This window comes from Eumetopias jubatus, unplaced genomic scaffold (assembly GCF_037043125.1).
Source record: "Eumetopias jubatus isolate StellerSeaLion01/CBP00866 unplaced genomic scaffold, mEumJub1_p1.0 scaffold_1, whole genome shotgun sequence".
Classification (NCBI taxonomy): Eukaryota; Metazoa; Chordata; class Mammalia; order Carnivora; family Otariidae; genus Eumetopias; species Eumetopias jubatus.
The window spans coordinates 216509874-216535615 of record NW_028274807.1 but is presented as its reverse complement, the minus strand read 5'-3'; the positions used below and the strand labels follow the sequence as shown (position 1 = coordinate 216535615).

Sequence of the window (25742 nt, the reverse complement as noted above, 5' to 3'; positions counted from 1 at the left end):
TTAGTGGTTGGTCATGCTTCACCCAGTGGTGTCTCCTTGTATTAATTCCAGTGGAGGAAGGATGGGCCGTGCCTTTCTCTTTCCTTCCAACCACTCACGCTTCTGTTGATCTGCCCCCAGTTGACACAGGTCAGTTTCTATCTCCATCAGATGGCCCCCAGGGATGCTCCTCTGGCCCTGGGCCTGGTGCGAGTGTGGTTGTATTTTGGGTAGAGCTGGTTGGGCTTCATGTCTGAGAGGGTTTGTAAGGTGAGCAGGCCCAGTGGGACTTGGGGAAGGAATGTGGTGGTGTGAATGCACAATAAAGATACCTGTACAGTCTCTGCAGAGAGGAATGCTTCCGTCTAATTGTTCCAACCACTGTCGGGATGGGATTTGCTCTCTACTGTCCTCAATTCACCAGCATGACCAGTGACCGTGTGGATCCCACACACTAATAGGGGTGAATGTAGGTGCACTGAACTGAAACAGCATGGAAGGTGTGTCACCACCACATTTCGATGTCACCACCAGTGGGAAACAGTCCATATGTGACATTTTCCATGGAACTCTCTTTTTTCATAGCAGAACCATGAAATCCAATTCCAATTTTTTTACAAATTGTTAACCCTTCCATGTACCCAGAGATCGTTTTCCCTGTGATTTTGTGGTTCTTTTGTTTCCAGTTCTCTTCAGAATCTGAGAGCGAAGTTTTGCAGGGGTGCCCACCTGATGCTTGTGTGGAGGCTCTGAATCTGCACCTGTTCTGTGTCCTTCAGTGGTTGCCCAGTCATGTGGCCAAACAAGGGACACAGGACGTTCCAGGGAGACAGCGGATTATACTCAGGTCCTAGAAGGACAGTCAGTGCTTGTAAAGAAGGGGTGACATGGGGGAACACCAGGGGAGCAAGCAGGACTGGGAGGGTGGGAAGCAATAAGCATGAGGACATGTGGGCAAGTGCCTGCAGTGTCTAGATCAGTGTGGAGTGTCATCGTTTGCTTTGAGCCGAGTGTGTGGCACACGAGGGAGCGAGGGAGGCTCAATATTTAGCACCTGACACTGAATATAGAGTCTGGGAAAGAAAGGCTCCACTTGAATCATGATCCTGACTTGGTTCCTTTCTTGCTCTGTGGCCTTTGGAAAATCACCTGCATCTGTAGGCCCTCAGGTAGCTCATACAAGGAGATAAAAACATTATCTACCTTATAGAGTCTGCTGAGGAGCAACTGGGTTTATCTATGCTGAGTTCCTTTATGGAGAACATTTAACGCAGTGCCGGATGTGAATAAGCAAGATGTCAGTGTTCACATAGTATATGAGAACGCAAACATAGCCTCAGACAGTGGAAGCTGGCCTGGAGCTCACTACTGGGCTGTGGCTTTCTCTCATTGAGCAGAAACAGTTTCACCCGCCTGTCCTCCGACGAGGCACTTCCTTGTCTGTGAGGAGTCAGGGCACATGAAGACCATGTCACGGTGATGTCGGTAAGGAGGCTAAAAAATGAAGTCCAATCTGTAAAAATCAGCAAATATTCCCTGCCTCTAGCTGATGTGCCTGGTGCTTCTCTATTCCTAGTTTCAGCTGCACTGCATTCTTCCTGCTTTCTAGATAAGAGAGCACCTGGGTGGCTCCGTCAGTTAATCGTCTGCCTTTGGCTCAGGTCATGATCCCAGGGTCCTGGGATCGAGCACTCTGTAGGGCTCCCTGCTCAGCGGGGAATCTGCTTCTCCCTCTCCCTCTGCCCCTCCCCTCTGCTCTTTCTCTGTCTTAAATAAACAAATTAAAAAAAAACTGTTAAAAAAGAACTATTAAGATCTTCAATCATAAAATTACAGGTACCTCCTGATGGCATCTAATCCAGAGTAAAGGAACACTTTATATGTCAGAACATGTCCTCATGCTGTACCTGTCACGATGCGTCCCTCACACCCACAGCTCTGCAGTCCTTCCTGAGTTGTGTTCATCTGACGCTCTAAGCAGTATGCTTCTCTCTAACTACCGGTGTGGTCCTGGTGATCATTGGCTGGAGGGCATTGGCCAAGTCATTATCTTACTCTTATTAATGTACTACAAGTTACGTTAATGACAAAAGTCGTTGTATTTATGAATTTTTAAAATTGACTCAAAAGAAAAAAATCCATTAAATACTATGCACCTGGTACCATGACTAAGAATTCATGACTAGAATGTAGAATGTAGAATGCAATACTGTAGACAGTATTGACCAAGAATAATAGCAAGGCTGAATTTGACAACCCATAAGTGCAAAGGGACACGTTGATAAAAATCTCTCAGCCAGTGAAAAGTAAAGAGAGTTCCATTTGTTAATATACAAGTGATATTTAAACACAGTTTAAGAAGACTTTCCTGGGAAACATGCATAGAATCTTCTTTTTTTTTTAATAATTTTTTATTGTCATGTTAATCACCATACATTACATCATTAGTTTTTGATGTAGTGTTCCATGATTTGTTTGTGCATAACACCCAGTGCTCTACGCAGAATGTGCCCTCTTTAATACCCATCACCAGGCTAACCCATCCCCCCACCCCCCTCCCCTCTAGAACCCTCAGTTTGTTTTTCAGAGTCCATCATCTCTAATGGTTCATCTCCCCCTCCAACTTACTCCCCTTCATTCTTCCCCTCCTGCTATCTTCTTTTTTTTTCTTAACATATATTGCATTATTTGTTTCAGAAGTACAGAACCGTGATTCATCAGTCTTGCACAATTCACAGTGCTCACCATAGCACATACCCTCCCCAATGTCTATCACCCAGCCACCCCATCCCTCCCACCCCCCACCATTCCAGCAACAGTTTCCTGAGATTAAGAATTCCTCATATCAGTGAGGTCATATGATACATGTCTTTCTCTGATTGGCTTATTTCGCTCACCATAACACCCTCCAGTTCCATCCACGTCGTTGCAAATGGCAAGATCTCATTCCTTTTGATGGCTGCATAATATTCCATTGTGTATATATACCACATCTTCTTTATCCATTCATCTGTCGATGGACATCTTGGCTCTTTCCACAGTTTAGCTATTGTGGACATTGCTGCTATAAACATCGGGGTGCACGTACCCCTTCTGATCCCTACATTTGTCTCTTTGGGGTAAATACCCAGTAGTGCAATTGCTGGATCGAATGGTAGCTCTAATTTCAACTGTTTGAGGAACCTCCATACTGTTCTCCAGAGTGGCTGCACCAGCTTGCATTTGCACCAACAGTGTAGGAGGGTTCCCCTTTCTCCACATCCCCGCCAACATCTGTCGTTTCCTGACTTGTTAATTTTAGCCATTCTGACAGGTGTGAGGTGGTATCTCATTGAGGTTTTGATTTGGATTTCCCTGATGCCGAGCGATGTTGAGCACTTTTTCATGTGTCTGTTGGCCATTTGGATGTCTTCTTTGGAGAAATGTCTGTTCATGTCTTCTGCCCATTTCTTGATTGGATTATTTGTTCTTTGGGTGTTGAGTTGGATAAGTTCTTTATAGATTTTGGATACTAGCCCTTTATCTGATATGTCATTTGCAAATATTTTCTCCCATTCTGTCAGTTGTCTTTTGGTTTTGTGGACTGTTTCTTTTGCTGTGCAAAAGCTTTTTATCTTGATGAAATCCCAATAGTTCATTTTTGCCCTGGCTTCCCGTGCCTTTGGCGATGTTTCTAGGAAGAAGTTGCTGCGGCTGAGGTCGAAGAGGTTGCTGCCTGTGTTCTCCTTTAGGATTTTGATGGAGTCCTGTCTCACGTTTAGGTCTTTCAACCATTTGGAGTCTATTTTTGTGTGTGGTGTAAGGAAATGGTCCAGTTTCATTCTTCTGCATGTGGCTGTCCAATTTTCCCAACACCATTTGTTGAAGAGACTGTCTTTTTTCCATTGGACAGTCTTTCCTGCTTTGTCAAAGATGAGTTGACCATAGAGTTGAGGGTCCATTTCTGGGCTCTCGATTCTGTTCCATTGATCTATGTGTCTGTTTTTGTGCCAGTACCATACTGTCTTGATGATGACAGCTTTGTAATAGAGCTGGAAGTCCGGAATTGTGATGCCGCCAGCTTTGCTTTTCTTTTTCAATATTCCTCTGGCTATTCGGGGTCTCTTCTGGTTCCATGCAAATTTTAGGATTATTTGTTCCATTTCTTTGAAAAAGGTGGATGGTATTTTGATGGGGATTGCATTGAATGTGTAGATTGCTCTAGGTAGCACTGACATCTTCACAATGTTTGTTCTTCCAATCCATGAGCATGGAACATTTTTTCATTTTTTTGTGTCTTCTTCAATTTCTTTCATGAGTATTTTATAGTTTTCTGAGTACAGATCCTTTGCCTCTTTGGTTAGATTTATTCCTAGGTATCTTATGGTTTTGGGTGCAATTGTAAATGGGATCGACTCCTTGATTTGTCTCGCTTCTGTCTTGTTGTTGGTGTATAGGAATGCCACTGATTTCTGTGCACTGATTTTATAGCCTGCTACTTGACTGAATTCCTGTATGAGTTCTAGCAGTTTTGGGGTGGAGTCTTTTGGGTTTTCCACATACAGTATCATATCATCTGCAAAGAGTGAGAGTTTGACTTCCTCTTTGCCGATTTGGATGCCTTTGATTTCTTTTTATTGTCTGATTGCTGTGGCTAGGACTTCTAATACTATGTTGAAGAGCAGTGGTGAGAGTGGACATCCCTGCCGCGTTCCTGACCTTAGGGGAAAAGCTCTCAGCCTTTCCCCATTGAGAATGATATTTGCTGTAGGTTTTTCATAGATGGCTTTTATGATATTGAGGTATGTACTCTCTAACCCTATACTCTGAAGAGTTTTGATCAGGAAAGGATGCTGTACTTTGTCAAATGCTTCTTCTGCATCTATTGAGAGGATCATATGATTCTTGTTCTTTCTTTTGTTAATGTATCGTATCACGTTGATTGATTTGCGGATGTTGAACCAACCTTGCAGCCCAGGGATAAATCCCACTTGGTCGTGGTGAATAATCCTTTTAATGTACTGTTGGATCCTACTGGCTAGTATTTTGGTGAGAATTTTTGCATCCGTGTTCATCAAGGATATTGGTCTGTAATTCTCCTTTTTGATGGGGTCTTTGTCTGGTTTTGGGATCAAGGTAATGGTGGCCTCATAAAATGAGTTTGGAAGTTTTCCTTCCATTTCTATTTTTTTGGAACAGTTTCAGGAGAATAGGTATTAATTCTTCTTTAAATGTCTGATAGAATTCCCCTGGGAAGCCATCTGGCCCTGGGCTTTTGTTTGTTGGGAGATTTTTGATGACTGCTTCAATTTCTAGTGGTTATAGGTCTGTTCAGGTTTTCTATTTCTTCCTGGTTCACTTTTGGTAGTTGATACATCTCTGGGAATGCACCCATTTCTTCCAGGTTATCTAATTTGCTGGCATAGAGTTGCTCATAATATGTTCTTATAATTGTTTGTATTTCTTTGGTGTTGGTGGTGATCTCTCCTCTTTCATTCATGATTTTGTTGATTTGGGTCATTTCTCTTTTCTTTTCGATAAGTCTGGCCAGGGGTTTATCAATCTTGTTAATTCTTTCAAAGAACCAGCTCCTAGTTTCGTTGATCTGTTCTACTGTTCTTTTGGTTTCTATTTCATTGATTTCTGCTCTGATCTTTATGATTTCTCTTCTCTTGCTGGGTTTAGGCTTTATTTGCTGTTCTTTCTCCAGCTCCTTTAGGTGTAGGGTTAGGTTGTGTATTTGAGACCTTTCTTGTTTCTTGAGAAAGGCTTGTATTGCTATATACTTTCCTCTCAGGACTGCCTTTGCTGTATCCCAAAGATTTTGAACCGTTGTGTTTTCATTTTCATTGGTTTCCATGAATTTTTTTCATTCTTCTTTAATTTCTTGGTTGACCCATTCATTCTTTAGTAGGATGCTCTTTAGCCTCCATGTATTTGAGTTCTTTCCGACTTTCCTCTTGTGATTGAGTTCTAGTTTCAAAGCATTGTGGTCTGAAAATATGCAGGGAATAATTCCCATCTTTTGGTACTGGTGGAGACCTGATTTGTGACCTAGGATGTGATCAATTCTGGAGAATGTTCCATGGACACTAGAGAAGAATGTGTATTCTGTTGCTTTGGGATGGAATGTTCTGAATATGTCTATAAAGTCCATTTGGTCCAGTGTTTCATTTAAAGTCTTTATTTCCTTGTTGATCTTTTGCTTAGATGATCTGTCCATTTCAGTTAGGGGTGTGTTAAAGTCCCCCACTATTATTGTATTGTTGTCAATGTGTTTCTTTGCTTTTGTTATTAATTGCCTTATATAATTGGCTGCTCCCACGTTAGGGGCATAGATCTTTACGATTGTTAGATCTTCTTGTTGGATAGACCCTTTTAGTAGGATATAGTGTCCTTCTTCATCTCTTATTACAGTCTTTGTTTTAAAATCTAATTTGTCTGATATAAGGATTGCCACCCCAGCTTTCTTTTGGTGTCCATTAACACGGTAAATCGTTTTCCACCCCCTCACTTTCAATCTGGGGTTGGCTTTGGGTCTAAAATGAGTCTCTTGCAGACAGCATATCGATGGGTCTTGTTTTTTAATCCAATCTGATAGCCTGTGTCTTTTGATTGGGGCATTTAGCCCATTTACATTCAGGGTAACTATTGAAAGATATGAATTTAGTGCCATTGTATTGCCTGTAAGGTGACTGTTACTGTATATTGTCTGTGTTCCTTTCTGATCTATGCTGCTTTTAGGCTCTCTTTTTGCTTAGAGGACCTCTTTTAATATTTCTTGTAGGGCTGGTTTTGTGTTTGCAAATTCCTTTAGTTTTTGTTTGTCCTGGGAGCTTTTTATCTCTCCTTCTATTTTCAATGATAGCCTAGCTGGATATAGTATTCTTGGCTGCATATTTTTCTCGTTTAGTGCTCTGAAGATATCATGCCAGTCCTTTCTGCCTGCCAGGTCTCTGTGGATAGGTCTGTTGCCAATCTAATGTTTCTACCATTGTAGGTTACATATCTCTTCTCCCGAGCTGCTTTCAGGATTTTCTCTTTGTCTCTGAGACTCGTAAGTTTTACTATTAGATGTCGGGGTGTTGACCTATTTTTATTGATTTTGAGAGGGGTTCTCTGTGCCTCCTGGATTTTGATGCCTGTTTCCTTCCCCACATTAGGGAAGTTCTCTGCTATTATTTGCTCCAATATACCTTCTGCCCCCCTCTCTCTTTCTTCTGCGATCCCAATTATTCTAATGTTGTTTCGTCTTATCATATCACTTATCTCTCGAATTCTGCCCTCGTGATCCTGTAGTTGTTTATCTCTCTTTTTCTCAGCCTCTTTATTTTCCATCTTTATTTTCCATGTCTTCTATATCGCTGATTCTTTCTTCTGCCTCATTTATCCTAGCAGTTAGTGCCCCCATTTTTGATTGCACCTCATTAATAGCCTTTTTGATTTCGACTTGGTTAGATTTTAGTTCTTTTATTTCTCCAGAAAGGGTTTCTCTAATAACTTCCACACTTTTTTCAAGCCCAGCTAGTACCTTTAAAGTCATGATTCTGAACTCTAGGTCCGACATCGTACTAATGTCAGTATTGAGTAGGTCCCTGGCAGACGGTACTACCTCTTTTTCTTTTTGCTGAGGTGATTTTTTTCATCTTGTCATTTTGTCCAGAGGAGAACAGATGAATGAGAGAACAGAATGCTAACAGGTTAACAATGTCTCCAGCAAATATACTCTATACAAATCAGAAAAGACCTGAAACCAGGGGACAAGAAAGGGAAAGAAAGAAGAGAGAAAAAAAAAAGGAAAAAGAAAAAGATAAAAACAGAACAAAAAAAAACAGAATATGATCAAATATGATCAGGCTAGTGCATAGATCAGTGCCACACACTAGCTTGTGGGCATGTTTTGGTCTGTTAGAAGAAAGTGCCTGCTAAAATTTTAAAGGAAGAAAGACTTATATATGTACAAAATAAGGGTTGATACAATGAAGGGATGGCAGATGACTGTAAGGATGAAAATTAAAAAAGATTTTATAAAAGGAATTGATAAGAAGTTGTTTTTTAAAAAGAAAGAAGAAGATTTAAAAAGAAAAAGAAAAAAGAAAAAAAAAAGGGAGAGAATGTGATCAGGCAGGAGAATAGAACAAAGCCATACACTAGTGATTTAGGGTATATTTTGATCTGTTAGAAGAAATTGTATCTCAAAATTTTAAAGAGAGAACAACTTATATATATATATGCCAAAAATAAGGGTAACTACTATGAAGGGATAAAAATATGACTCTAAAAATGAAAAATAAAAAATGTTTTTTTAAAAAAGGGATTGATAAGATGTTGTTTGAAAAAGGGAAAAAGAAAAATTAAAAAAAGTTAAAAAATTAACTTTGAAAAACTAATGAATTATGGTAAAAAAGCCATGAATTCTATGTGCAGTATTCCCCTAGCGCTGGAGTTCTCCCGTTCTCCTTGTTTGGTAAACTTGGTCTTGGCTTGCTGGCTGTTCGTGCTGATCTTCTGGGGGAGGGGACTGTTGCCCTGGTTCCCAAATGTCTTTGCCGGAGGGGGAATTGCCCCGCCCTTGTGAGTCCTGGCTAAGCAAGCTGCTCCGGTCTGCTCTCAGGAGCTTTTGTTCCCTGCAAGCTCTCGGTACAGCTTTGGAGGACCAGGGTGAAAATGGTGGCCTCCCAATCTCCGCCCGGAGGAGCCGAGAACTCGGGGCCCCGCTCCTCAGTGCGCCCTGAGAGAAAAGCAGTCACTCCCGTTTCCCCGGTCTCTGGCCGCACTCCGTGCTCACCCGGCCTGTGACCGAGCATTTCTATCTCTGGTACCCGACCCCGTGTGGAGTCTCCAAACCCAGCAGATCCCTGCAGTGCACTTCCGCGCCATTCCTCCCAGGGGAGGAAGGGGAGTCTCCCCGGATCTGCCGCTTGTTGGGTCCCTGCTGGAGGAGCAGTGGCCCGACTGGGCCGCGGATCACAGTTTATGGCAACCCCGAGCTGAGAGCCCACGCCTCGGCTCCGTCTCTGCAGCCAGCTTCCCTGCTCCAATACCTGGGAGCTGTGCCACACTGAGGCACCCCCGGTCTTTCTGTGACCCCGAGGGTCCTGAGACCACACTGTCCCGCGAGGGTTCCACCCCCCGCTTAGCCACTGGGGCGACGTCCCTCAGCGGAGCGAACTTCTAAAAGGTCCCGATTTTGTGCTCCGCGGCTCTGTCACTCGCCAGAAGCGGCCGACGGAGGCCCCCTTCCCCGCCGTCTATCCTCCCGAATATCACCTCGGATTCACTTCTTCGCACATCCTACCTTCCAGAAAGTGGTCGCTTTTCTGTTCAGAGAGTTGTTACTATTCTTATCTTCGATCTCCTGTTGAGTTCGTAGGTGTTCAGAATGGTTTGACCCCTATTCAGCTGAATTCCTGAGACCAGATGAAATCCAGGTCTCCTACTCCTCCGCCATCTTGCTCCACCCTCGCATAGAATCTTCTGTTTGAGGAAACCAATGCACATTGTTATTAATCTCATGGAACTAGAATAAGTCAACACTGATGACTTGGATTCAGCTCTGTGTAAATGGAGAACCCCCACATTCAGCCTGAGCAATGAGGAAGGTGCTCATTTCTCACATGGAAGGATGGAAGAGTACCGGCAGCAGAGGGTCAAAGTCCCATGTGCCTGTTAGCTATGCCATTATATCTGTTGTCCTGAAATCAGATCCCTGATCTCAAATTATTGGGAAGATGGGTGTTTGCTATACAAATGAGATATTTTTTCCTTTTTAAAATATTTTTAAAAACTAAGCTCTCTGCTCAATATGGGGCTCAAACTTATGAAACTGAGATCAAGAGTTGAATGCTTCACTGACTGAGCCAGGCTGGCACCCACGAATGCTATCTTATATCTTTTTTTTTAAGGTTTTTTATTTATTTAATTGACAGAGAGAGAGAGAGAGAGAGAGGGAACACAAGTGGGAGAGGGAGAAGCAGGCTTCCCGCCAAACGGGGAGCCCGATGCGGGGCTCGATCCCAGGACCCCGGGATCACGACCTGAGCCGAAGGCAGTCGCTTAACCGACTGAGCCACCCAGGTGCCCATGCTATCTTATATCTTATACAGATATGATAAGAGCTATAGAAGTGGGGAGTCAAAGTAGCAGAGAAAATCAACAACCATGACAGCCCAGCCTAAATCAGTGGCCTGAGGACCACAGTGGGGTTGCTGGAAAACCCAAAGCTGTGGATTGCTGATGATAGAATCCCATCCTTAATGGGGGAGATTTTGGAGATAGAAGTGGAAATCAGGACCGCTAAGAAATAGAAGGAAAAGGTTGGTTTGGGGTTTGGGTACATGCCTGACTGACAGGCTATTCATCAGAACGATGGGCTACAAGCTGTTGCCCAACCAGCTCCCACATATTGGTCCATCTGTATGGTGACCCCAACCCTAGACTAGGGCATCTTTACTTGTACTTTCTTTCTTTTTAAGGATTTTATTTATTTATTTGACAGAGAGAGACACAGTGAGAGAAGGAACACAAGCAGGGGGAGAGGGAGAGGGAGAAGCAGGCCTCCCGTGGAGCAGGGAGCCCGATGCGGGGCTCGATCCCAGGACCCCGGGATCATGACCTGAGCTGAAGGCAGACATTAAACGACAGAGCCCCTTTACTTGTACTTTCAATGCTCATGCAAGTTAGGCCACTGGTGAATTGTCACCTAGAATCATCAAGATGGGAATTCTGGGAAATATGCCTGTTGGCCTTATCCACAACGAAATAACACAATTCAGCAGAACTATAATTATCTATGTGTGCATTCATTGACCTTTCACAGTTCCATGAAAAAATGTAGTACAGTGAAGGGATTAAAGGAAAATGTACTTGGAGATAATATATATATTTCAGAAATATACATGTATATATAGTCCAAAATATGTATGTATATTTCAGAGACATATATGCATATGTGGTTGGAAAGACTAAGAAATCAAACCAGGAACAATTTCAGTTAACCGAAATTGTTAATTGCAGTCTTAATACTGCTACTTGATACCTAAATTGATAAGATCTATGCAGTAGAGGCATACACATACTCTGGGCTCAGTATTGTACCCCCCAAATTTCATGCCAAATGGAACCTCAGAATACACCCTCATCTAGAAATAAAGCAAACACACAGGTAATGAAGATGAGACCATACGGGATTAGGGTAGGTCTTGATCCAGTGATGGGTATCCTTATAAACCTGGGAAATTTGGACACAGAGACCTGCACTGAAGACAGACAGGGTTTGACCATGTGCGACAGAAGCAGGGAGTGGCATGATGTGTCTACCTGCCAAAGAATGCAAAGGATTGTTGGCAACTTCCTGAAGCTGGGAGAGAAGCCTGGGACAGATTCTCCTTCAGAGCCTCCAGAAGGAACCAACCTTGCAGACAACTTGATCTCAGCGTTCCAGCCTCCTCACTTGTGACACAACAAATGTCTGTCGTTTCTGCCGCCCAGTGTGTGGCACTTTGTTATGGCAGCCCCAGGAGACGAATGCAGTTCTCAAGGAGGGAGGGTGCCTTGGATATCCGAAGGACAGCTGGAGGCCAGGGTGCCCACAGCAGAGTGAGAGGGGGAGAAGGAACAGCAGAGGGAGAGGAGAATGATGGGGGTGGGTCGCATGTGCTGGCTGGACAAGAAGACTGACTTTGGTGGTGGGTGGCCTGGACCTTCAAGATGAGCTGATGAGGCAGCCTCACAGGATCCATCTGTTACCATGACAACAGGCACTAGGATGGCGATGTCGGCCAAGGTGGTGGATCAGACTGGGTTGGTAGCAGTGGCAGTGATGTGGAGGTTGGACCCCAGATACAATTGAAGTTAGAGCCATCAGAATTTCGTTGCTTGGTGGTGGGCTGAGAGAGAGAGAGGGTCAAGGGAGACTCCATTATTTTGTTCGGGAAAAACTGGCATGATGGAGATGCATCAGCTGATATGTAGGTCTTCGCACATGGAGAAGGTTTTGGTGGAGCGGCAGGAGAGCACCTTGAAGCCTGTTGAGTTGGAGACGAGATAGCGCACATGAAAGGAGAGGATAAGCTCTTCACAATGTTAAGCAATTTCACTATAATTCAAAACAACTTTGAAAAGTAACTTATGAGAAACATTGGTTTTAGAAGCAAAAAATATGGAATCACTAAGATAGCTGCAAACAGTTGAATCAACCCAGGAAAATGGTTGAGTCCTAGAAGGGCAGCACAGCTGAATACAAAAACGAATGATGTGTAAGGTACAGAAGACAAAGCATATTTGAACAAAGGAGGTTTGATATAAAATGGCATGAACCTTTTGACTCCTTTTTACATGCAATATAAAACAAGAACAAGTGTGCACATAGGTGATGAAAATAAGGGACCAAAAGGAAAGGAAGTTTTCAAAGTTGAGTTATTGGTGTCTGCAGGGGCTCAGGGTGTGTTTTCTGACAGGACATCAGCCCAGGTAGGATGTGGGCTGTCACCACCTCTTTCTTGTCCATGTTGTGATGTCATGGATGTTTATTTTGTTATATTTCTGTCAAATGTACATTTCATGCATTTTTCTGCATGTATAATTTACAGGAGAATGCCATGGAATGAATTAATATAACTCATCTCAATGCCACCTTTTATTTTATTTTTTTAATTTTTAGTTTATTTAAAAAATTATTTATTTTGGGAGAGTGGGGAGGGACAGAAGGAGAGAGAAAGAGAGGGAATCTTGAGCAGCCTCTGCACTGAGCTCAGAGCCCAACACAGGGCTCAATCTCCCAACCCTGAGACCATGACCTAAGCCAAAATCAAGAGTTGGATGCTTAACCAACTGAGCCACCCAGGCACTCCCCAATGACACATTTTAAAAAACCTATCTAAAATTATCTTAGTAGACAGAGAAAGAGCATTTTGTAGTATTCAACATTCACAGTATGACAAATACACTTACTAATAATGAGAATACATGAGAACTCTCAAATCCTCTTGGAGGGCATCTCTAAAATGTGGTTTATGAAAGAACGCACACGTATGTGTTTACAGTCACCTGTTCAGTAGAATTCTATACACATCATGAAAACCCAGCACTCTGATCCCCTTCAGCAGGACTGTAGATCTCCCAGCCAGAACTAGGACATGTCAGTGTAAAAGTTACATTAAGAAAAAAGGAACTTGGGGCGCCTGGGTGGCTCAGTCGTTAAGCATTTACCTTTGCCTCAGGTCATGATCCCAGGGTCCTGGGATGGAGCCCCGCATCGGGCTCCCTGCTCAGCTGGAAGCCTGTTTCTCCCTCTCCCACTCCCTCTGCTTGTGTTCCCTCTCTCACTGTGTCTCTCTCTGTCAAATAAATAAATAAAATCTTAAAAAAAAGAGAGAGAGAGAAAAGGAACTTGTCCTGTTTCATAGCCAACGCCAATGTGTATATAGAACCTCAAGCCTATCACAGTAATTAAAAAAAAAAAGATAATTAACAGGTTTTGAGGATGTGTTCAGGATGTCCTTCCATTTCCATTTCTAATCACTATCAAAAAGATAGTATTTAAAGGACGACATGTATAAAAGTCAAAATAAGTTATTCAAGTATCAAATAAACTTTATGAAGAGGGAGAACCTAATGTGAAAATTGTACAATTATATTCATTGACATCAAAAAAGACCAAAACAAATGCAAATCTGGTGCATAGTCTAAGAAATGAAAATCAATGTTGCCATGATGTGCATAATTGCCAAATAGCTGAATCAATCAATATTATAACCAGTTTTTCCCTGGAACTCTGTCGCATCCTGATGGGGCGCCGCTCAAGGGAAGCTCCGCGGAGAAACCGAGTCAGAGTCCCGGGACAGAAGGAGGACGCAGGTGGGTTAGCCGCGTGGAGGAGTCCTGGAGAGCTCGGAGCAGAGCCGCGAGATGGTGAGTCGCGGGCCCGGGCGAGACCGGGAGGGGCTCGGTCCAACCAGCCGCATCCGGCTGGAAGTGGCGGCGGGTCCGGGTCTCCCGGACCCCGGGGGTCCCCTCCGGACTCTCCGCCCCCGGTCGCGGGGTGGGATTCCTGCGTCCTGTCCTCTCTCCTCGTGGGTGTCCCGGTGGTCCCACCCGATAACCGGTGGTGGGCCGTGGTTTCCGGTGTCCTGTCACATCCCCGCGTGTGGGCCCTGCGGTCCCGTCCCTAGTCCCTGCCATGGGCCGCGGGGGGGGGGGTCCTGGCATCCTGTCCCCTCCCCTCGTGGAGGCTCCCCGGGTTCCGTCCTGATTCTCTGCCGCGGGCCATGGGGTGGGGTTCCGGTATCCCGGTCACACGCTCGCGTGGGTTCCTGGGGGCCCGAGGGTTCCATCCTGAACCTCCACTCTCAGGTACGGGGCAGGGAGGGGTCCCGAGGTCCAGGTGTGATGATGACCCGGGGGTTCCCGGAGGCCAGCCTGTCCGCAGGAGGGGCTGTGTGCGGCTCAGGCTGAGGGCAGGTCCACCACGTTCAGGGTCTGGAGGAAGGAGAGAAGCCAGACCAACGTTGAAGCAGCAAGCGTTTTGTGCCCGTGGGTCCGTGGGGACAAGCAGCTGAGCGAATCGTGGATGAGGCACAGAGTGTGGATTTGGGGGGGTCGGTGCCCGGCCCTGGGGTGGATGAACAAGGGGGACTTCGCTGTGAGTCCTATCTTGGTGGCATGGGGAAGGGGCCCTTTTTGCAGCCTGCTGTTTTCCAGGCCCCAACAGGGTGGGGGAGGGAGTGCCTTTCACCTCCACGGATGCTTGCCCAGGAGCACAGGACTCAGGGAGAGCCTGCCTGTCACTGACCCCGGGGGCAGCATTGTCCCTGTCTAGCTCAGCACTGGCAGCTCTCTCTTAGGCCACCTCAACGTTCGGCAGCTGGAAAACGACTGAATGCTTTCTGCTCCTTCCCTCCCCTTTAGCGTGGAGGGTGGTCAGTGGGTCACGTCTTCCTTTTCCTGCTGACTCGTGTTATTCTGGGGCTTATCCAGAGAATGTGCACTGGGGGGAAAGTGTCTCAGTACAGAAACAGTCCCTGTTCATTAGGATTGGGGGGAATATGCACGGAGTTCCCCACCTTCTTGTCAGGTGACCCCAGTGTTTGCAAGCACTGAAGAATTTGCGCTACATTTGCAGGGGTAAGATTGTTATATGCTAGTGCGGGAGCAGCTCCCAGTGTGCTGCCCCCCGGGACTGCTGGGCTGCTTCTTTGCATTTGCAGCTTTGCCTCTGTTTCCCTCAGCAAGGCTTGTGTGGCTTGATTGGCCTCTGTTGAACTTGCCTGAGTGAACAGTACTGGTGTAGTCATTTACCGTCACGGGTGCAGTGTGGCTCCTCAGCCCGGGTTTGTGTCCTCGTGTAGGCGTCTGCAGCTCTGGTCACAGTTCACTCCGCCTTTCTCGTGCTTCTGTGCCTCGGGGTATTTCACGTGCTGTGCGGTTTTTGGTTGGTCACTACTACTTCATTCTTTCTTACTTTTGTTTCCAAGTGCAAAATGCAACTTAATATTTCTACACTTGAGAGAAAAACTGTGGGATTGGAGATTGTGGGTAACTTCAATTTACTAGGAAGGGATCCCCGGGGGCCTGTATGAAATGCCATGCCCTCTCTTTCCCCGATCTGTGCCTATGTGTTTAATCCTTCCATGGGGATGTCAGCACCTAGAAATGCCTACTGTATTTTTTCTCATCCAGTGTGTGAGCCAGAGTCTCCCCCTTATTATGTATAATTCTGACTTCTTATAATTGAGGCTGAGCATGTGGGGTTTCATCTTGTGTGGGAGAGTTTCCTGGCATATTCCCACCTCTAGTTTGTGTATTGATTTATGTGTTCTTTACATACTCTGGACATGAGTCCTTTGTTATTTTTAGGTAGTGAAGGCATTTTCTCCTGGAGGGTGGTTTACCTTTTCACTCTCCTTACTCAGTGCTACTGAATGGACTCCTCTGAATTTTAAGAGAATTGTGATTGTCAGTGCCTTCCTTTGTAACTTATTCTTTTTCCCTTTATATTAGAAAACTTTGTAATAGCAAGTTCTAGAACACTTGTGTTTACCTCCTTCTGCAAGTGTTCTGCTTGTAAAATCTGCATTAAATTGTTTCTTCTAGGGACGCCTGGGTGGCTCAGTCGGTTAAGCGTCTGCCTTCAGCTCAGGTCATGATCCCAGGATCCTGGGATCGAGCCCCGCATCGGGCTCCCTGCTCAGCGGGAAGCCTGCTTCTCCCTCTCCCTCTGCCTGCCTCTCTGCCTACTTGTGCTCTCTCTCTGTCAAATAAATAAATACATAAAATCTTTTTAAAAAATTGTTTCTTCTACATGAAATTGGTATGAAAGACATTCATCATATCCCCTAGATAACCTCTGGCACCACCTTCTGTGGGAAAATGTCCAGCATTTCCACCACTGGGCAGAGCCTGCCAGGGCAGAGCTTGCTGGGACGGGGTGGTGCCTGCGGGGGTGGGGGGGGGGGCACTGGGTGGAGCCTGCCTTACTGGGCGGTGCCTGCTGGGACTGGGAGGAGCCTGCGCACCCTCAGCACGGAGGCCTGTCTCAGTGGCTTCCATTCTTACCCACTGGTCCGTCTCTCTGCTCTTGTATACCAGCCTGATTCGGTTGTTATTCACATGCCTTGATGTTTTAGGCAGTCTGTTCCCCCTTGTTCTGTAGAAAACTTGGCTATTCGTAGACATTTGCCTTCAATTTCAGTTTTTTGATGTTGTTTTTCATAAATTCAAAACTACAAAGCCCAAACTGGTTTGGGATTTCGTGGAACATCATTAAAAGTCTGGAGTTGCAGGGCGCCTGGGTGGCTCAGTCGTTGAGCGTCTGTCTGCCTTTGGCTCAGGTCATGATCCCACATCGGGCTCCCTGCTCCCCGGGAAGCCTGCTTCTCCCTCTCCCACTCCCCCTGCTTGTGTTCCCTCTCTCGCTGTGACTCTCTCTGTCAAATAAATAAATAAATAATAAAAATCTTTAAAAAGTCTGGAGTTGCTGTCCTGGTGGGCCGTTTTCTTTCAGAGAACACGTTGCACCATCCTTCCATTTCTGCCTTTCCACTCCGATGTCATCCAGGAGCATTTTAGGATGTTTCCTTTACGATCCTTTTATGTTTGTATTCGACGTTGTATTTGGAAAGGCTATGGTTCTCCTACATCTTTCCACTTTTACACAGAACACTTCAGTTCTGACACTTCTGGTCACTGGATATGCAGCTGTTTCCCCCACACCAATCAACTGTCTGCAGCACTAGCTGGGTGTGCTATGGTCTAACTCAATTCTGACACTTTCTGCCCGGAGACAGCATCAGACCCCACAAGCTGGGGTTCAGGCCCATAAGACTGCCTCCCTTCCATAAGCCTATTGCAGTTCCTAGAGCCCAGGTCACCCGCAACTCTCCGACTTGGCTACAAGTCAGAGGTTCCCACGACCCCCTCCTTGGATTTAGTTGCTAGAGCTGCTCACAGAACTCAGGGACCAAACACTTAACAGTTACCAGTTTGTGAAGGAATATGATAAATGGTTCAGATGAACAGCCAGATGAAGAGGTACATAGGGGGAGGGCCCTGAGCACAGGAGCTTCTCTTCCTGTGGAGTTGGGGTGCATCATCCTCCTGATGTGGGTCAGATCACCTAGCTGGATGCCTTCTGCACCCCATACTATTGGAATTTTAGAGGCGTCCTCACCTAGGCATGGTCAGTGATTAACTATGACCCTAGACCCTCTCCTGAGACTGGAGGGATGTGGTGTGGGGCTGAAAATTCCAAGCTTGTGGTCATGGCTTGATCTTTCTGGTGACCAGCCCCCATCCATGAGCCACCCAGAGTCGCCTCATTAACATAAAAGATGCTCCTAGTGCTCTTATGACTTCATAATTTACAAGGATTTCAGGAGCTCTGTGCTAAGAACTGGCGGCAGAGACCAATATATATATTTTCTCTTACCTCACAGACATACTTTAGGACTTAAAAAATGTGTAATAAATTGAAAAGTTGTCATTAAAATTAGTTACATATATTCTAGGTTAGACTCTAAAATTTTTCTTTATCATTTTTTTAATTTTAATCACCTGGTATTCATCACACTTGCCTCCTTAATCCGCATCCCCTATTTTCCCCATCCCCCACCCGCCTCCCCTCTGGTAACCATCAGTTTTTTCTCTATGGTTAAAAGTCTCTTTCTTGGTTTGTCTCCTCTCTTTTTTCCCCCTTTGTTTTGTTTCTTAAATTCCACATGACTGAGATCATATGGTATTTGCCTTTCTCTGACTTATTTCATTTAGCATACTATTATCTAGCTCCATCCATGTTGTTACAAATGGCAAGATTTCATTCCTTTTTATGGCTGAGTAATAGTCCATTGTATATACACCACATTTCTTTATCCATTCATCAGTTGATGGATACCTGGGCTCTTTCTCTATCTTGGCTATTGAAAATAATGCTGCAGTAAACATCAGGGTGCATATATCCCTTTGAATTAGTGTCTTTGTATTTTGGGGGTACATACCTAGTAGTACAATTGCTGGATTGTAGGGTAGTTCTATTTTTAACTTTTTGAGAAAACTCCATACTGTTTTCCAGAGTGGCTGCACCAGTTTGCATTCCCACCAACAGTGTAGGAGGGTTCCCCTTTCTCCATATCCTCACCAACACCTGTTGTTTCCTGTGCTATTGATTTTAGCCATCCTGACAGGTGTGAGGTGATATCCATCTTGTTTTGATTTATATTTCCCTGTTGATGAGGGATGTTGAGCCTCTTTTCATGTGTCTGTTGGCCATCTGTAGGTCTTCTTTGGAGAAATGTTTGTTCATGTCTTCTGTCCATTTTTAAGTTAATTTAATTATTTAGAGACAGAGAGCGCAAGTGGGGGTGGGGAGAGGGAGAGAGAATCTTAAGCAGGCACCATGCCCAGCTGGAAGGTGATGTGGGGCTCAATCTCATGACCCTGAGCCAAAATCAAGAGTTGGAGGCTTAACCGACTGAGCCACCCAGGCACCACTGCCCATTTTTTAGTTGGATTGTTTTTTGCATGTTGAGTTTTATAACTCCTATATATATTTTGGATACTAACCTTTTATGGGATATGTCATTTGCAAATATATTCTCCCATTCTGTAGGTTGCCATTAGTTTTGTTGGATTGTTTCCTTTGCTGTGCAGAAGCTTTTTATTTCAATGTAGTGCCAATAGTTTATTTTTGCTTTTATTTCCCTTGCCTCCAGATACCTAGATAAAAAGGATACCTAGAAAAAAAGTTGCTGTGGCTGATGTCAGAGAAATTATTGCCTGTCCTCTTTTCTAAGATATTAATGTTTTTGGTCTCACATTTACGTCTTTAATCCATTTTGCATTTATTTTTGTGTATGGTGTGAAAAAGTAGTCCAGTTTCTTTCTGTTGCATGTTGCTGTCCAGTTTTCCCAACACCATTTGTTGAAGAGACTGTCCTTTTACCATTGGATGTTCTTTCCTGCTTTGTCGAAGAGTAATTCACCATATAATTGTGGTTTTATTTCTGGATTTTCTATTGTGTTCCATTGATCTATTTGTCTGTTTGTGTGTTTTGATTACTACAGCCTTGTAACAGAACTTGAAGTCCAGAATTGTGATACCTCCAGCTTTGTCTTTCTTTTTAAAGACTGCTTTGGCTATTTGGGGTCTTCTGTGGTTCCACTGAAATTTTAGGGTTGTTGTTTCTAGTTCTATGAAAAATGCCATTGGTATTTTGATAGGGATTGCATTAAATGCATGGATTGCTTTGGGTAGTATAGATATTGTAACAATATTTGTTCTTCCAGTCCATGAGCATGGAATATCTTTCCATTTCTTTGCATTGTCCTCAATTTCTTTCATCTGTGTTTTATAGTTTTCAGAGTGCAGGTCTTTTCACTTCTTTGGTTAGGTTTATTCCTATGTATCTTATGTATCTTTTTATTTTGTTGCAAGTGTAAATGGGATTGTTTTCTTTTTATTAATTAATTAATTAATTTGACAGAGAGATCAATAGTGAGAGCAGGAACACAAGCAGGGGAAGTGGGAGAGGGAGAAGCAGGCTTCCCCCCCAAGCAGGGAGCCGGATGCAACCCCAGGACCCTGGGATCATGACCTGAGCCAAAGGCAAATGCTTAACGACTGAGCCACCCAGGCGCCCCATGGGATTTTCTTAAGTTCTCTTTCTGCTGTTTCCTTTTTGGTGTGTGGGAATGCAACAGATTTCTGTACATTGATTGTGTATCATGCCACTTTACTGAAATTGCTTATTAGTTCTAGCAGGGTTTTTTTTGGTGGAGTCTTTTAGGTTTACTGTGTAGAGTATCATGTCATCTGCAAATAGTGAATGTTTTACTTCTTCCTTGCAGATTTGGATGCCTTTTATTTCTTTCTGTTGTCTGATTGCTGTGGCTGGGACTTTCAGTACTATATTGAATGAAAGTGGTGAGAGTGGACATTCTTGTCATGTTCCTGACCTTAGGGAAAAAGCTCTTACTTCTTCCCCAATGAAGATGATATTAGCTGTGGGGTTTTTTTTTTAAGATTTTATTTATTCATTTGAGAGAGAGAGTGTAAGAGTACAAGCAGGGGGGTGGGAAGGCAGAGGCAGAGGGAGAAGCAAACTCCCTGCTGAGCAGGTAGCCTGATGTGGGGCTCAATCCCAGGACCCTGAGATCACGACCTGAGCCGAAGGCAGATGCCCAAGTGACTAAGCCACCCAGCCACCCCTGTGGATTTTTCATATATGATCATTATTATGTTGAGGTATGTTCCCTCTAAACCTACTTTGTTGAGGGTTTTTATCATGAATAGTTGTTGTACTTTGGTAAATGCTTTTTCTGCATTTGTTGAGATAATAATATGGTTCTTGTCCCTTCTCTTATTAATGTGATATATCACATTGATTGATTTGTGAATATTGAACCACCCTCACAACCCTGGAATAAATGCCACTTGATCGTGGTGAATGATTTTTGTAAATATATTGTTGGATTCAGTTTGCTAGTATTTTGTTGAGGATTTATGCATCTATGTTCATCAGAGATATTGGCCTGTAGTTCTTTTTTTTTTTTTTTTTTTCCCCTGGTGTCCTTATCTGGTTCTAATGTCTGTATAATGCTGACCTCATAGGATGAAGTTTTCCTTCCTCTTCTATTTTTTGGAATAGTTTGAGAAGAGTAGGTATTAACTCTTCCTTAAATGCTGGGTAGAATTTGCCTGTGAAGCCATCTGGTCCTGGACTTTTGTTTGTTGGGAGTTTTTTGATTAGTGATTCAATTTCTTTGCTGGTTATGGGTCTGTTCAAGTTTTCTATTTTTTCCTGTTTCAGTTTTGGTTGTTTATATGTTTCTAGGAATTTATCTATTTCTTCTAGGTTGTCCAAATTTGTTGGCATATAATTTTTCATAACATTCTCTTATAATTGTTTGTATTTCTGTGGTGTTTGTTATTTCTCCTCTCTCATTTGTGATTTTATTTATTTGGATCCTCTCTTTTTTTCTTGACAAGTCTGGCTAGAGGTCTATCAATTTTATTGATCTTTTCAAAGAACCATCTCCTGGTTTCATTAATGTGTTCTATTGTTTTTTAAGTTTGCATGTCATTTATTTCTGCTCTAATTCCCCCCCACACACTCTAATCTTTATTATTTCCTTTCTTCTGCTGGTTTTAGCTTTTGTTTGTTGTTCTTTTTCTAGCTCCTTTAGTTGTAAAGTTAGGTTGTTTTTCTCTAAGACCTTTCTTGCTTCTTGAGGTAGGCCTGTATTGGTATAGATGTCCCTCTTAAAATCACTTTTGCTCTGTCCCAAAGGTTTTGAAACACTGTGTTTTTATTTTCATTTTTTTCCACGTGCTTTGTTTCTTTTTTTATTTCCTGTTTAACCCATTCGTTCTTTACTATCAAGTTATTTAACCTCCATATATTTGTGGTCTTTCCAGGTTTCTCCTTGGGGCTGACTAATTTCATGCACTGTGGTCAGAAAAGATGCATGATATGACATCAGTCTTCTTGAATTTGTTGAGGCTTGTTTTGTGGGCTAATATGTGATCTATTCTGGAGATTGTTCTGTATGTACTTGAAAATAATGTGTATTCTGCTGTTTAAGGATGGAATGTTCTTAATATATCTTTTAAGTCCATCTATTCCAGTGTTTCCTTTAAAGCTATTGTTTCCTTGTTGATTTTCTGTTAGGTGATCTGTCCATTGATGTAAGTGGGCTGTTAAAGTCCACTACAGTTATTGTATTATTACTGGTTAGTTCCTTTATGTATGTTATTAGCTGTTTTATATATTTGGGTGCTCCCAAATATATAGTGCATATATACTGTTGGGTGCATAAACTTTGACAATTGTTATATCTTGTTGTATTGTTCCCTTTATTATTATATAGTGTCCTTTTTCATCTCTTTTTTAAAAGATTTTTTATTTATTTTTGTGAGAGAGCGAGCAAGCATGAGCAGGGGAGGAGGGGCAGAGGGAGAAGCAGACTCCCCAGTGAGCAGGGAGCCCAATACGGGACTTGATCCCAGGACCCTGGGATCATGACCTGAGCCAAAGGCAGACGCTTAACCGACTGAGCCACCCAGGCGCCCTCTTCGTCTCTTGTTACAGTCTTTTAAAGTCTATTTTGTCCCATATAAGTATTGCTACTCTGGCTTTCTTTTGACATCCATTTGCATGATAAATGTTTCTCTATCCCTTGTCTTTCAATTTGTAGTTGTCTTTAGGTCTAAAAACGAGTCTCTTGTAGGCAGCATATAAATGGATCTTATTTTTATCCGTTCTGTCACCCTGTGTGTTTTGATCAGAGCATTTAGTCCTTTGACATTCAAAAGAATTATTGATAGATATGTATTTATTGCCATTTTATTACTTTTTTGTGGTTGTTTCTGAAGATTTTTTTCTGATCCCCTCTTTTATGGTTTGATGGTTTTCTTTAGTGACATATTTGAATTTCTTCCTTTTTATTCTTTGCATATTTATTAGTGGATTTTGATTTGTGACTACCTTTAGCTTTGTATATAACCTCTTCCTCATAGTTTATGTATGGACCCATTCTTTACTCCTCTCTGTGGAAATTCATAGTGCGTGGCTAGATAAGATTTAATAAAGACATGCCTCCCTGGGTGAGACAAGTTGAAAAGCGAAGGAGTGTCCAGAAAACTGGGCCCCCTTTAAGGTTTCTGAGCTGAAAACAGCCAGATCCTCACTGCAGCTCATCCAGGGAGTAAATGCTTGACTTTGGAGAAACATTTATCTTTGAAGGTCACGTACTCCACATACTCCCTGTCTGCTCACCTGTCACAAGCACAGCTTGTACTATTCACACAATACTCCCTATGCCACTGTCCTGATTATTAAAGCTTCACATTCCTTCTTGTTTTTATATCTTTTTATTTTGTGAGTTCCTTAACTGATGTTTTGCAGAAATACTCATTTTTACTGCTTTTGTTTCCTACTTACATATTGTCATTTTTGGTCTTTCCTTTTCTCTCAAAAAAAAAAAAAAAGAAAAGAAATATTTCCTACAGGGCTGGTTTAGTGTTCATGAACTCCTTTAGTTCGTCTGGAAAACTGTTTATCTCTTCTTCTATTCTGAATGATAGCCTTGCTGAATAGAGTATTCTTGGCTGCAGGTTTTTCCCACTCAGCACTTTGAATATATCCTGCCACTTCTTTCTGGCTTGGAAAGTTTCTGCTAAAACAAAGGAAGCCTTGGGGCACCTGGGTGGCTCAGTCGTTAAGCGTCTGCCTTCGGCTCAGGTCGTGATCCCGGGGTCCTGGGATCAAGCCCCACATCGGGCTCTCTGCTCGGCGGGAAGCCTGCTTCTCCCTCCCCCACTCCCCCTGCTTGTGTTCCCTCTCTCGCTGTGTCTCTCTCTGTCAAATAAATAAAATCTTTTAAAAAATAAAATAAAAATAAAATAAAACAAAGGAAGCCTTATGGAGGTTTCCTTTGTATGTAACTGTCTTCTTTTACCTTGCTGCTTTTAATATTTTTTCTTTATAACTATATTTTGCCACTTTAATTACAATATGTCTTGGTGTGGATTTGCTTTTGTTGATTTTGTTGGGTGTTCTGGATCTGCCTATCTGTGTCCTTCCTCAGATTATGGAAGTTTTCAGGTATTATTTCTTCACATATATTCTCTGCCCCCTTTTCTCTCTTCTTCTTCTGGGACTCCTATAATATGAATGTTATTATGTTTTATGGGTTGCCTAAATCTGTTCTCATTTTGCATAATTCTTCTCTTTTGTTCAATTTGGTTACTTTCCATTACTCTGTCTTCTAGGTCATTAATTCATTCCTCTGCTTTGTCCAGTCTGCTGTTCATTCCATCAGGCGTATTTCTTATTTTGTTTATTGAGCCCCTTATCTCTGATATGTTACTCTTTATCTCTCTGTTAATGGTCTCACTGATGTCCCTCACTCCTTTCTCAAGTCCAGTGAGTATCCTTAGGATGAGTACTTTTAAATTCTCCATCAGACATGTTACTTATATCTGTTCTGCTTAGATCTCTGGCCATGGTCTTGTCCTGTTCTTTCATTTGGGACAAATTCCTGTGTTATCACATTTTGTCTGAATCTCTTGCCTGTTTCTCTGTGTTAGGAAAGTCTGCTACATCTGCTGTTCTTAAGGGTGAGGGCTTTATGAAGAGGAGGTGTAGTGTCCCGCTATGTAGTGTCCCCCTGTTCCCCAGGGCCTGGTGCTTCCAGGAGTGTCTCCAGTCTGTGCTGAGTGTGCTCTCCTGTTTTGTCCTGGCTGCTTTATCCTTTGGGCCAGTCATCTGCAAGCCCCTCTTTGACTGTTGTGGGCAGTGTTTGGTCCCTGGCCGGAATGTGGTGTGTTTCAAGTAGGTGTGCTCTGGTCTTCTTGTGAAATGAGCCCTGTCACCACTGCTCTTGGAACCAAGGCTCCATAAAACTCCTGAGTTGGGAGATGAGGTGTGAGCAGGGGTTTGGGCTGGACCTCTGGGACAGGGGGCCCTGCTGCACTAGGACTGAGGGAAGCATGACTGTGAATGGTGGTTCCACCAGAGCACAGGGTGTGGACGCTTGGTATAAGCAAGTTAGGTAGTGTCAGCACTGTGCTAGTTCCTACAAGTGGCCCTGTGCTTATGCTGAGGGGCAGGGGAGGGAAATGGCACCAACCAGGTTCCTTTGTTCTTGGAGGTGTCTCTCTGTGAATGTTGTCTCTCTGGGATGTGCTCCTAGATGAGAAACTAACCTCCCGCTGTGTGTCCCAGGTGCTCTTCAGATCACTATTTCCATGTTGTAGATCTGCAGTCTGTCTGCCTGCCTTTTCTCCAAGAACAGCACCAATGTCCTCTGAGCTCTTGCAGAGCCAAGCACGCTGACCTTTAAACTCCAAGCTTTAAGCCCCACTGGTTGCAAGAACTCACAAAATTTGGACTCACTTATTTTCCAAGCCAATTGTTATGGGGATTCATGTTCCCCATGCATTCCTCTTGGTGCTAGTCTGTCTCTTGCCCTTCGTGACACTGTAGCAGCCACGATCTCTCCCAAACCACAGCTCCACACTTCCTGCCTTTTCCGATGTGACCTCTTTTCTACCTTTAGTTGTGGAGTTTGTTTTGCTAGTCTTCAGGTCGATCTCTGGGTTATCTAGTTGTATTCCTGGGACAAGGTGAGCCTAAGGTCCTCCTACTCCACCACCATCTTCTCCTCCTTCCATCTTCTAAAGTTTCTTTTAAACTGCTATTGCTAGTGATTCAGATGGATGGGATTTATTTTTGTATTATGCTTGCATCTGGAAACTTACCAAAAATCTTATTCTCTGCTTATCTTCT

The 25742-nt window shown here is 43.4% G+C and overlaps 1 protein-coding gene across 1 annotated transcript in view; it reads left to right on the top strand.

The window, feature by feature from the left end:
• Positions 1-13725: 13725 nt before the first annotated feature.
• Positions 13726-25742, top strand: part of LOC114226170 (uncharacterized) — a 30422-nt gene continuing 18405 nt past the window's right edge. Inside the window, 1 exon segment of the mRNA XM_028126107.2 lies at positions 13726-13869. Coding sequence (XP_027981908.2) covers positions 13867-13869 — 3 coding nt within the window. The 5' untranslated portion in view covers positions 13726-13866.